The sequence below is a fragment of the Palaemon carinicauda genome, unplaced genomic scaffold (assembly GCF_036898095.1).
Source record: "Palaemon carinicauda isolate YSFRI2023 unplaced genomic scaffold, ASM3689809v2 scaffold43, whole genome shotgun sequence".
Lineage (NCBI taxonomy): Eukaryota > Metazoa > Arthropoda > Malacostraca > Decapoda > Palaemonidae > Palaemon > Palaemon carinicauda.
Genome location: NW_027171684.1, coordinates 161,824 through 176,404, shown reverse-complemented (window position 1 = coordinate 176,404; position 14,581 = coordinate 161,824). Strand labels below are relative to the sequence as shown.

The window sequence follows — 14,581 nt, the reverse complement described above, 5'->3', positions numbered from 1 at the left end:
GGACGTAGGCTTGGGTGCGACATTAGACGGTCGGGAATGCTCGGGAATATGGAACTCGAGTCAAAGGACAATGCATTTCAACTGCAAGGAGCTACTGGCAGTACGTCTGGCCTGGAAAAGCTTCAGGTCTCTCCTTCAAGGCAAAGTGGTGGAGGTGAACTCGGACAACACCACGGCTTTGGCGTACATCTCCAAGCAAGGAGGGACCTACTCTCTGACGTTGTACGAGATCGCAAGGGACCTCCTCACCTGGTCAAAAGGTCTAGACATATCACTAGTAACGAGGTTCATCCAAGGCAACTTGAATGTCATGGCAGATTGTCTCAGTCGGAAGGGACAAATAATTCCAACATAATGGACCCTCCACAAGGATGTATGCAAGAGACTTTGGGCCACCTGGGGTCAGCCAACCATAGATCTCTTCGCAACCTCGATGACCAAGAGGCTCCCAATATTTTGCTCACCAATCCCGGACCCAGCAGCAGTTCATATAGATGCCTTTCTCCTAGATTGGTCACATCTAGATCTATATGCATTCCCTCCGTTCAAGATTGTCAACAAGGTACTGCAGAAGTTCGCCTCTCACGAAGGGACAAGGTTGACGCTAGTTGCTTCCCTCTGGCCCGCGAGAGAATGGTTCACCGAGGTACTTCGATGGCTAGTAGACGTTCCCAGAACACTTCCCCTAAGGGTGGACCTTCTACGTCAGCCACACGTAAAGAAGGTACACCAAGGCCTCCACGCTCTTCGTCTGACTGCCTTCAGACTATCGAAAGACTCTCGAGAGCTAGAGGCTTTTCGAAGGAGGCAGCCAGAGCGATTGCTAGAGCAAGAAGAACATCCACCCTTAGAGTCTACCAATCGAAGTGGGAAATCTTCCGAAACTGGTGCAAGTCAGTATCCGTATCCTCGACCAGTACCTCTGTAACTCAAATAGCTGACTTCCTCTTATATCTGAGGAAAGAACGATCTCTTTCAGCTCCCACTATCAAGGGTTACAGAAGCATGTTGGCATCAGTCTTCCGTCACAGAGGCTTAGATCTTTCCAACAATAAAGATCTACAGGACCTCCTTAAGTCTTTTGAGACCACCAAGGAGCGTCGTTTGGTTACACCTGGTTGGAATTTAGACGTGGTACTAAGATTCCTTATGTCAGACAGGTTCGAACCGCTACAATCAGCCTCCCTGAAAGATCTCACCTTAAAGACTCTTTTTCTGGTATGCTTAGCCACAGCTAAAAGAGTCAGTGAGATTCATGCCTTCAGCAAGAACATCGGATTCTCATCCGAAACGGCTACATGTTCTACAACTTGGTTTTCTAGCCAAAAACGAGCTGCCTTCTCGGCCTTGGCCAATATTGTTCGATATTCCAAACTTATCGTATGGTTGGAAATGAACTAGAAAGAGTCTTATGCCCTGTAAGAGCTCTTAAGTTCTATTTAAAACGAACTAAACCTTTACGAGGCCCGTCTGAAGCTTTATGGTGTTCAGTTAAGAAACCATCTTTGCCTATGTCAAAGAATGCTTTATCCTATTTTATCAGACTGTTAATACGAGAAGCTCATTCCCATCTGAATGAGGAAGACCAAGCTTTGCTGAAGGTAAGGACACACGAAGTTAGAGCTGTCGCAACTTCCGTGGCCTTTAAACAAAATAGATCTCTGCAAAGTATAATCGACGCAACCTATTGGAAAAGCAAGTCAGTGTTCGCGTCTTTTTATCTTAAGAATGTCCAGTCTCTTTACGAGAACTGCTACACTCTGGGACCATTCGTAGCAACGAGTGCAGTAGTGGGTGAGGGCTCAACCACTACAATTCCCTAATTCCATAACCTTTTTAATCTTTCTCTTGAAATGTTTTATTATTGTTTTGGGTTGTCCGGAAGGCTAAGAAGCCTTTCGCATCCTACTTGATTTGGCTGGTGGTCAAAGTCATTTCTTGAGAAGCGCCTAGATTAGAGGTTTTGATGAGGTCCTGTTGTATGGGTTGCAACCCTTGATACTTCAGCTCCTAGGGGTCGCTCAGCATCCTAAGAGGATCGCGAGGCTCCGTAAGGAAGACGTACTTAAAAAGGCAGAGTAATTGTTCAAGTTGACTTCCTTACCAGGTACTTATTTATTTTAAGTTTGTTATTTTGATAACTGCTAAAATAAAATAAAAAATCCTTAGCTCATAATAATGTAAACATTTATTGCTGGTCTCTACCCACCCCCCTGGGTGTGAATCAGCTTATATAATCACCGGCTAAGTTAAATATTGAAAAATGTTATTTTGATAATAAAATAAATTTTTGAATATACTTACCCGGTGATTATATATTAAAGGACCCTCCCTTCCTCCCCAATAGAGATGCAGTGGACCGAGGAGAAAATTGAGTTCTTTGTTTACATTGAGTACTGAGTACCTGCACGACAGATGGCGCTGTTGAAGTACACCCCCTACCTGCATAGCGATCGCTGGCGGATTTTTAACGTAGAGTTTTCTGTCGAGCAACAGAGTTGCAGCTTATATAATCACCGGGTAAGTATATTCAAAAATTTATTTTATTATAAAAATAACATATTTACACGCACAGATCATAAACAAAATTACAATCTTTATAATCACCAAATAAAAATTGCAATATATTTAGTTTCTATTTACAATATATTCAGTTACTCCTCAAATTAATATACATATACATATATTTTTTCAAATTACATTGTGTAAACAAAATACGTCCCTCATAAATCATATTACCAGAACAAGATAGTTTCCAAATGAAAACAAGTACAAATATATAAACAAAAAGGGCAGCATCAGTTTACCCAAATTAACTTATATTTTTTTTCAGAAAATCATCTGTATTTCAAGAATATTGCAAAGCAGGGACAAATACAGTAATAGTTATTAAGAATTGCTCAGTGATTTTTATTTCTAAAATAAAGATTCTTTATGTACTGGATAAAGTTTCTATTCCTATTCTTATTAGATTGGATCTGTAAGAAGACTTTTTCCCCAATACTATCTAAACAAGGGGAAGCATAGTGGAATTAATACCAACCCATTGGCCATACGCCAAATATTTCATTCCAGGGTGCGTCTCTCCTTCAGAGGAGAACTATTCCTTCATTAACCGAATGAATTTATAGTTTATTTATGACATATTTGTTTTTGATGTTGTTAATAGTTTATATATGACATGTCTGTTTTGACTTTGTTACTTATTTTAGAATGATTTATTGTTAATTTGTTCTCTTCATTTATTTATTTCCTTATTTCCTTTCCTCACTGGGCTATTTTTCCCTGTTGGAGCCCCTGGGCTTATAGCATCTTGCTTTTCCAACTAGGGTTGTGGTTTGGATAGTAATAATAATAATAATAATAATATCAGGTACATAAACCGAATACAGGCCATGCCCGATTAGCCCGCTCATCCCTATGATTATTATTAGTATTATTATTATTATTATTATTATTATTACTTGCTAAGCTACAACCCTAGTTTGAAAAGCAGGATGCTATAAGCCCAGGGGTTCCAACAGGGAAAATAGCTCAGTGAGGAAAGGGAACAAGGAAAAATAAAATATTTTAAGAAGAGCAACAATATTAGAATAAATATCACTTATAAACTATAAACACTTTAACAAAACAAGAGAAAGAGAAATAAGATATAAGATAGAACAGTGTACCCGAGTGTACCCTTATATCTCTCCCATACAGACATATTACCGGGAAGAAAGATAACTAACCAGTTTGGTTATAGAGGTTGAATTTTTGCCCACTAATAAGTAAGTCTCCCTATTTTATAGGAAGAAAGATGTGTATATGCTTAGGAACAAATAATTTTCAAATGTAACTTGTATTTTTCGTAAGTGATATAACCTAGATGACAGAGTACCAGATGGGCAATATTAACTTGAAAAACTACCGAAGCGAACACAACCAAAATGGCTGCCGATACCGAGGCAGGCCAACCGCTTCCCAAACTAAAATCCACAATACTGGAAAAAGAACAAATGCCCGGTACTGAAATAAACTGTCAAAACAAACTATGGTACTTAACATTGGTAAAGGTGAAGTAGCAACGTCAGTCATGTTGAATTAACGACAGTCACTTGCGAAAAACACCGAACAAAACAATTATGACATAGCGGGCAAGTCCAAAACAGAAGGATGACCTGGAGGGTGTTCGTGTAGGTGGCGGTGGCGTGGTACAAGTGTGGTTTCTGGGGTCTTTGTTACGGCCCTTCCCTTTGATGAAGGAATTATCTAATTGGAAGACAGCCTGTGAATAATGGTTTTCACACGCCCCTGATGTAGACACTTACGAGGTGCTCACGCGAGGGTAGTAACCTCTGCATTCCATGCTTTTATTTTTCTCTGGTATATTTGGAAGATTTATATCAGAAAAGGTAGATAGAAGGACTTTCTCACCGGCCGTCACAGGTCGACCCAGAAATAGATTTTTCCTTCGTCAAAATCCCTTTTTTCGTAGCTATACAATCCTATGTACTTTTAAGTTAAACCTCCCTCATCAACCTACCTTCTCAGTCTTAGTTGAAGGTCAAAAGTGAATTGTGTTTGAGGCTGCTCATTTATTACTAACTACCTCGAGAACAAAGGCCTTGTCAGCTCTTCTAAAGACATTCCCTATTTTAAGACTCAGGTTTTTGTAGCTAAGAAAAGTACAGTTACTTTTAAAATTTGTTATTTTTATCCTTAAATTGATTACTCCATTTCATGTAATTTTCTATAATACTTGCCTTCCCAGTCACGGTGGCAAGGATTTTTTTTTTACAGAATTGATTATTCTTACGAATGAATGAGAAATCAAAATGTTTGCAGTGTGGAAATGATGTCTCTTACTTTTTCTTTTACTTTACCAGCACCTCTGGCTAGGTAGAGGAAATGAGTGATTTACTTATTTCATGATGAAAATTTTCTTTTAATTTTTATTTTGTTTAATCTTCATCCTTAGAATAAATAGCGCAGAAATTGTGGATAAGTTTCGAAATAATTAGTTTTAGTTTAAGAATCATGTTTTAATTTTTTATTGCAGGTAATCGAGGGTCGCCGTTGCTTCAGGTTTTAGCACGAGGTTCTCCGCTTGCACCTTCTGAAAGAGACACCTTAGTTCCATTGCTGGCTACCTTTTGTGCAACATTGACTGCTGTTTTGTCAACCGTGCATGACTCCGAGTTTATAGGTGATCAAGGTCAGTTGACTTGAGGAATTTCCTTTTCTTAACCCTTTTACCCCCAGGCTCTTTGGAAATTTCCAACCCTATACCCCCAGGGTTTTTTTTTTCCCAGCACATTTTGCAGTATATTTTTTTTAAATTGCTCTAACAGCCTTAATTTTTGTCATAGAGAGGTCAGGTTGGTCTCATTCTCTTGGAAAATGCCTGAATTTTCTCGAAAAAATTATCAAAAATATGAAAAAAAAATTTTTTATAGCATTTTTTTTACAAGGACGTACCGGTACATCCATGGGGGTAAAGGGATGGCTTTTGTGAAACGTACCAGTACGTCCTTTGGGGGTAAAAGGGTTATGATTTATAATTGCAAATCTTTGACTCGACATAAATTAAAAAATATCTTGTGTATGTGTACAGTAATAAATATATGGAAATGATTCAGTACATTCGGCGTCAAAACGGATCCAACAAATTTCAGGGGATTCATTCGAAATTCACCAACTGGCAACTACAAAGCGTATCTCAAAAACTTATTTGTTCTGGCGCAAATACAAACTCTCCGCCATTCATCGGGGTATTACTTTTGGCGTAGCTGAAAGATGAGCCATACTAATTCTGGTGATGGATAACTACCCCATCCGCTAGTTGGCAGGTGGGGGTGGGGGTAGACTGGCTACCCCACTCACCTCTTGGCTGAGTAACCACTTTACTTTCTGGCTCGGTAGAAGACGGTCATACTGCCGCTCTCTCCAACAAAGACTTGCCATTTGATTGTTTAAACATTTGATTCTGTTTATCTTATTATTTTTATATACCGTATATGTATGTTCAGATCCCGCTTATCGCAATACTTAGGCTACAGAGACAGTCGCGATAAGCGAAAATTTGTGAATGAATGTTACAATAGGGTGGGCTAGCTCCTAACCTAAAAAGTCACTGCCCCTTGCCACAAGCAGGTGCCCGAGCTGATGATTAACACATTAAATACTGCCTAATAGTTTTAATTTGGTTTTTACAACAGTTTATAATTATATGTACAGTGTACAGAACATTTGCACACATGTACACTTTGTACAGGACACAGTAAGGTTACAGTACATTATTGTTTACCAAGTCGTCATCATTCCCTTACTGTTCTGTATAGCAAAAGTTGTTCCTGTCTAGTAATGCTGTACTGTAACCTTACTCATTGATACTGTAATGTATATTACTGTATTATATGTACAGTAATATTACTACAGTACAGCTTAACTGCACTTACTGTAAATGTTCGGTGTTTTCGTTCAGACGGCTGTAGCCTACGTCACTACTCTAGAAGCATGAAGGAACTTATGCGTTGTCTCTTGCGCAGTATGTTATCTATGCTTTCTTAACCCTTTTACCCCCAAAGGACGTACTGGTACGTTTCACAAAACCCATCCCTTTACCCCCAAAGGACGTACTGGTACGTTTCACAAAACCCATCCCTTTACCCCCAAAGGACGTACTGGTACGTTTCACAAAACCCATGCCTTTACCCCCAAAGGACGTACTGGTACGTTTCACAAAACCCATCCCTTTACCCCCAAAGGACGTACTGGTACGTTTCACAAAACCCATCCCTTTACCCCCAAAGGACGTACTGGTACGTTTCACAAAACCCATCCCTTTACCCCCAAAGGACGTACTGGTACGTTTCACAAAACCCATCCCTTTACCCCCAAAGGACGTACTGGTACGTTTCACAAAACCCATCCCTTTACCCCCAAAGGACGTACTGGTACGTTTCACAAAACCCATCCCTTTACCCCCATGGACGTACCGGTACGTCCTTGCAAAAAAATGCTATAAACATTTTTTTTTATATTTTTGATAATTTTTTTGAAAAAATTCAGGCATTTTCCAAGAGAATGGGACCAACCTGACCTCTCTATTACAAAAATTAAGGCTGTTAGAGCAATTTAAAAAAATATATACTGCAAAATGTGCTGGGAAAAAAATAATCCCTTGGGGGTTAAGGGTTGGAAATTTCCAAAGAGCCGGGGGGTAAAAGGGTTAAACAGAAACAGAGCGTATTTTATAAAATAAAAACTTAAATATCTCGATAATATTCCTTTCTTTTAAATAAATAAACAAAAAATATGCATTCGATCACTTTTCAATAGCTGATTCTCTCTCTCTCTCTCTCTCTCTCTCTCTCTCTCTCTCTCTCTCTCTCTCTCTCTCTCTCTCTCTCTCTCATAAAACATATACCGTATATTAGCTTGTAAAGGACTACCCCATGTAAATGGCAAACCCCAAAATTTCCTTAAAGAAAGCGTTTTTATTATATACTCTATGTTATGGGCGGACGTCAATTTCAAGGCCTGTCTGTTACTACACTTTGGTTATAAATATTTTATCACATATATAATCTTTATTCATAATAACATCTTTACTAGAAGCACCTAGTATCATTGGTTATCACTTGCATGAGTAAATGCGTTCGTTTGTTCGTCATGATCGGCGATGAAACGTAAACAAAACGTTTTCTGTTTTAGGCGGCATTTTTACGAAAAACAGGGCATAAAATCACTCATTTCATTTATGTTGAATTTCTAACCTATACACGGATTGCGTTCGTTTGTTCTCTATGATCAGCGATGGAACGTAAACTAAGCAATGGTTTGAGTTTTAGGTGGCGCGTTTAGCCAAAAGCGTTTTAACCAATTTAGACAAAACGGAGGACGATGACCGTGCTACTATGCTAGCAGTGCAAACGAAAGCGATGAAGATTATCCCCAAGATGATGCTGTCAGGATTAATTTTTTAATCACTTTTTAATAGTTCAAATGGCAATCTGGATTTTGATAGTTTTTAATTTCAAGTTTATTGAATTAAGTTGTTTGCATCATTGTTTTCCTGTATCCCATAGTGTAGGCACCGATAACCTTCAAATTTAGAAAGATAGAATTAATTGTAATTCTAATAACGAAGATAACTCACCACTTCGCCAATTTATTTATTTATTTATTTATTTATTTATTAATTTTTCCTCAAACTGAAGAAATCATTGGGAGACTGGAGTCACATAAGTAGCGTTGACTATATCTTAACCCTTTTACCCCCAAAGGACGTACTGGTACGTTTCACAAAAGCCATCCCGTTACCCCCATGGACGTACCGGTACGTCCTTGCAAAAAAATGCTATAAAAATTTGGTTTTCATATTTTTTGATATTTTTTTGAGAAAATTCAGGCATTTTCCAAGAGAATGAGACCAACCTGACCTCTCTATGACCAAAATTAAGGCTGTTAGAGCATTTAAAAAAAAATATACTGCAAAATGTGCTGGGGAAAAAATAACCCCCTGGGGGTTAAGGGTTGGAAATTTCCAAATACCCCGGGGGTAAAAGGGTTAAGCTATGTCTATCAGTAACTTATTGCAATTTTTGAAATCACGATCCTAACTAACGTTTCTTTTATACACAAAACGACATCAGCTAAAAATAAGTAATAACTTTGAAATCATATCCCAAATGCATAAATTATCATCATTAGACTATAGCGCTCTGCTTAAACTATTCTCTATCTAGACACCCTCTTTCCCAGTTTGAATCCTTCTATCCAGACAGACAGCTCAAAGACTAGTCTCACGGACTCTCGCAGAGTCACGTTGCCAAACATACACATGTTTACTAAGTGAAACATAAGATTTAATACTAAGTGGCAACTTAAGAACAACGCTTGTCCGAAGGAAAATTAAAAAAAATATCACCAGTTTTGATGCATACTTTACGTATATAATGATTTATGTAAAAACAAAATATCCCGATTTCATTAACACCTTCAGTACGTGGCACCAGTCCCCACTCAGTAGCTGTAGACGAGAATTGTGACTGTTTTTGGAGAATTTTTTATTCTATAATTGCATGTTTAATTTGTATTTGTTCCAACATGGAGTACTTACCTTGAACTACTTTCTTAGGAGTATCTGGGATCTCCTCCCTATCCAACCAAAAATTTTGCGCAGTCCCCCCCCCATCTCCGTTTTCCCTTGTCGGGTCCCTCCGTGGCGGAGGGACACGTGCCCCGAGGCGACCCGGGGTCAGCGCTGTGGTGCGCCACTGAGTCGTTGTCGCCAGTAAGCATCTGGTCGCGGTGTAGATCACATCTCGCCGCTCTCTCACACATCCCGCCCGACCCACCATTGTGCTCCACATGTTCCCTTTGTGTTTTCCTGTTCCTATCCCTTACTTGTGTTGCTTGTGGTTATCCTCATGGAATCCCAACGCCGTTGTCCCGGTGCCAGGGCCGGAACTTCAATGGACGTTGCAAATTCACTAACTGGTAAAGGTTTGACAGAGATAAACAAAGTCAGCAAGTGAAGATGAAGAGGAGGAAATCAGGCTATCACTAAAATGCCTTAAAACTCTAGAAAAAAACAGCAAAATAACTTTAGAGTTGCAAAAGATTGGACCCTTACATGATTCGTACCTTGCAGTTTAGAAATATAATCGACTGAACTATAGAAATTTATAGAAATATCATTAAACTTAAGAAAAGGCAGCATCATCAATTTGTGATCACAATTTTTGTAAGATGGTTGTTCCATCAGTGGAAATAAAAGTTACTACACTGGAGGACCACTTGCTGAAGTGGTCCTTTTAGAAGACCAACAATGCATCTCTTTGCTGCGCAGTACATTTACCTCATCATTCGCATTATTCAGTACCAAGCTAATGAATATCATCAAAGTTTTAGTATGTATCTTCATTGTGAGTGTTCATTTTCTTTAATACATAAGGATGTGTCTAAAGTAAAAGCAAGTTTTAGTTTAAAAAGTGTTTAAGAGAATAGAAATGGTTTTTAAGAGTGTTGGGACAGTTTTTAAAACCTCAAGTCTATACAGTAAAGATGATAAAATAAATATAAAGAAATTATGAAAATAATAATAAAGAATATACCGTTGTGTACTATATCCACATGGCAGTTTTTCACCTATTGCAGGTATGGGGGACTTGGAGTGTAACACCAATGATAGCCAAAGTATTAGTGTATAGTATTCACTTTTTATGTTGCTGCGGAAAACACTTTGAGATATGGCATTACAGGGAATGAATCGAAGTTAGAAGTGGATACCCTTTATCTTCGATGTCTACCTTGTCAATAGATTCACCTTAAATTACTTTTAAACCTGAGGATAATTTGCTCTAGAATGGTCCTGTTTGCTATGAGGGTTTAGTGGCAATACAGAGGTTTGTTATTTGATTAGGTAATACAATTGCATAGGGCAAACTTTTTCGGTGATATAGATACATGAGAAAGCATTAAGCCAATATCTTCTAGTTGCTGTACATCGTAATATAGAACGATTAAAAAAATATTGTACAGGGTAATAGACATTATTACTATGAAGTTAATGAATCAAATTTTTACCGAACACTACCCTAATGGGGTGCAAAAAAGTTAATGATTCTTCTAAATGCTGTCTGTGTCTGTAAATGAAAAAACAGATATTTTATAAAAAGGAAATGTAAAAGCTAATCTTTTCTCGATGTGCTTTACCTGTAATTGAGATGAAGATGCAAGTAATTTTTTACCCTAACCCCTAAGGTAGATGGAAAAGCAATTTTTTTTTTTTTTTTTGTCTGGTTTATTTAGGTTCTGTTTGCCCTAGAGTGATGCTGTATTATTTCTCTTAGTTTGATTTTATACTGTAAATCAATGGCATATTAATTAGTTTTAAAGGCAAGAGCCTGAAGTCTGTTTTGTGAATTATTTTATTTTTAGGGCTGTTTCTTTAGGCTTTTTCCCTCACTTGTTCCCCTCCATGAAAGTGTAGGATTCAGTCATTTAAGCCACAGATAATATTCTTTGAAATGAATCAACTTTTAGATATATTATTTCAATGCTTAACCCTTTTACCCCCAAAGGACGTACTGGTACGTTTCACAAAACTCATCCCTTTACCCCCATGGACGTACCGGTACGTCCTTGCAAAAAAATGCTATAATTTTTTTTTTTTTCATATTTTTGATAATTTTTTTGAGAAACTAAAGGCATTTTCCAAGAGAATGAGACCAACCTGACCTCTCTCTGACAAAAATTAAGGCTGTTAGAGCAATTTAAAAAAAATACACTGCAAAATGTGCTGGGAAAAAAATAACCCCCTGGGGGTTAAGGGTTGGAAATTTCCAAATAGCCTGGGGGTAAAAGGGTTAATTAATTCTCCCATCTCCCCACTGAGTAGTAGTGTTGAGGAGGGAAATCAATTCGATTGAGGAAGCAAGTTGAATCCCTGATAAGTATTGAAATATTATTCTTTTTTAAATTCCCTATTTCCTGATGTTTTAAATGGTTTGCCCTACCAGATATCAAAATAAGATTATTGTAAGACATTGTTATGTATTTTACAAAAGCAAATTAATCCAAAATTCATAAGTTGATTTCTCATTTTTTTTTAAGATGAAACTGGTGAGATCCTTGTTCCTGTGAATGCTGCTACTCATTTTCCCTTCTCCGTGGATGAGCTCGTGAAGATGTCGGCTAGTTTAAGAGATGTTTGCGTAGGACTGGTAGATTTAGCTCATCCGGATACGCGAATGTCTGCAATGACCGATACTTCATACAAAACTATGTGGGCTCATTGTTTCAAGGTAATGTAAAAATTTCAATGTGTACTTGTATCTTTTAATTGTTTAGTACCTTACTTTATTTTCAAGGTACACTGTTACATCTCTTGATTGAGAGTACTGAACGCAGCTTATGGTTTCCCCGTAAATCATGAGGGCTTTGTTTCAGAGTATTATTTTATGGGTTCATATGATATACAAACTTGACTAATACTTTCATTATTATTGTGGGAGCCTGAGTGTTGAATTGAAAATTACTGTTATTATTATTATTATTATTGTTATTATCATTATTGTTATTATTATTATTATTATTGCTTTAATACCTTAATTTCCTGGCACCTCTGGTTCAAAAGCCTTGCCTATTTTGAAGTTTGTCAGACTCTGAGGGCTCACATCTTACCAGCACTACGTGCACTTCTATAATTACGACTCGCAAATTATGCACATCTTTTTGGTAGAGAATTCTTTGGATAACAAGAAACCCTAAACTCGATGGATAGTACAGCATTTTATTTTGCTTATAGTACTTTTATATATGCACATAATTACTTTCCTTGTATTTAAAATGTATAAGAATACACTACATTATTATTATTATTATTATTAATTGCTAAGCTACAACCCTAGTTGGAAAAGCAGGATGCTATAAGCCCAGGGGCCCCAACAGGGAATATAGCCCAGTGAGAAAAGGAAAAAAGGGAAAATAAAATATTTTAAGAAGAGTAAGAACATTAAAATAAATATTTCCTAAATAAACTATAAAGACATTAACAAAACAAGAGGATGAGAAATTAGATAGAATAGTGTCCGAGTGTACCCTCAAGCAAGAGAACTCTAACCGAAGACAGTGGAAGACCATGGTACAGAGGCTACGACATTACTCAAGACTAGAGAACAATGGTTTGATTTTGAAGTGTCCTTCTCCTAGAAGAGCTGCTTACCATAACTAAAGAGTCTCTTATACCCTTATCGAGAGGAAAGTAGCTACAGAAAATAATAGTGTTGTGTACTGTACTGTGATACTGATACATTTCAGTACATCCCCAACTCACAACTAAAACCCTGTCCTAGGTGAGCACAGTATACATACTCTATATGCATCTATAGTCCATTTCTTTTAGCGAGTCATATTTGCACCGACTCGCAGCGGTGCCCTTTTAGCTCGGAAAAGTTTCCTGATCGCTGATTGGTTGGACAAGATCATTCTAACCAATCAGCGATCAGGAAACCTTTCCGAGCTAAAAGGGCGCCGCTGCGAGTCGGTGAAAATATGACTCGCTAAAAGAAATGGACTATAGTGCTATGCTAAACTAATCTATATACAGTGAACCCTCGCTACTTCGCGGTTCGACCATCGCGGATTCACCACTTCGCGGTTTTTTTCCATAAACAATATATATACAGTAATATATATATATATATGTATTTATGTATATATGTAGGTATGTATATGTGTACAGTGAACCCTCGTTTATCGCGGTAGATAGGTTCCAGACGCGGCCGCGATAGGTGAAAATCCGCGAAGTAGTGACACCATATTTACCTATTTATTCAACATGTATATTCAGACTTTTAAAACCTTCCCTTGTACGTAGTACTGTTAACAAACTACCCTTTAATGTACAGAACACTTAATGCATGTACTACAGTACCCTAAACTAAAACAGGCACAAATATTAAAGGCAATTTTATATCATGCATTTCCTAAACACGCTAAAAAGCACGTTAAAAAATGGCAACCAATGTTTTGTTTACATTTATCTCTGATCATAATGAAGAAACAAACTGGAGGTAGAGCTTTGCTTATTACCCAGACATATTTCCCATACTATTCCCTTAGAACTACATCACATCTTCCTACTTGAGATATATATATATATATATATATATATATATATATATATATATATATATATATATATATATATATATATATATATATTTATATGTATACACATATACATACCTACATATATACACATACATATATACATAAATACATGCATACATATATATATATATATATATATATATATATATATATATATATATATATATATATATATATATATATATATATATGTTACTGTATATATATGGGTTATGGAAAAAATCCGCGAAGTGGTGAATCCGCGATGGTTGAACCGCGAAGTAGCGAGGGTTCACTGTATACATATAAATATATATATATATACACACACACACATATATATATATATATATATATATATATATATATATATATATATATATATATATATATATATATATATATATATATATATATATATATATCTAAAGTAGGAAGATGTGATGTAGTTCTAAGGGAAAAGTATGGGAAATATGTCTGGGTAATAAGCAAAGCTCTACCTCCAGTTTGTTTATTCATTATGATCAGAGATAAATGTAAGCAAAACATTGGTTGCCATTTTTTATCGTGCTTTTTAGCGTGTTTAGGAAACGCATGATATAAAATCGCCTTTAATATTTGTGCCTGTTTTAGTTTAGGGTACTGTAGTACATGCATTAAGTGTTCTGTACATTGAAGGGTAGTTTGTTAACAGTACTACGTACAAGGGAAGGTTTTAAAAGTCTGAATATACATGTTGAATAAATAGGTAAATATGGTGACACTTCTTCGCGGATTTTCACCTATCGCGGCCGCGTCTGGAACCTATCTACCGCGATAAACGAGGGTTCACTGTAAAAGATACTAGTATATGGTACATTTAGTTCTGTTGTATAACAGTAGCGTGATACTTTCCACTATAATAATGAATAATAATGCTGAAATGGAATAATGGTAT

The 14,581-nt window shown here is 36.9% G+C and overlaps 1 protein-coding gene across 1 annotated transcript in view; it reads left to right on the top strand.

The window, feature by feature from the left end:
• Positions 1–14,581, top strand: part of LOC137636889 (ubiquitin-protein ligase E3C) — a 159,362-nt gene that overhangs the window by 97,025 nt on the left and 47,756 nt on the right. Inside the window, exons 11-12 of the mRNA XM_068369245.1 lie at positions 5,042–5,197; positions 11,605–11,795. Of these exons, the coding sequence (XP_068225346.1) occupies positions 5,042–5,197; positions 11,605–11,795 (347 nt within the window). The remainder of the gene's footprint in view (positions 1–5,041; positions 5,198–11,604; positions 11,796–14,581) is intronic.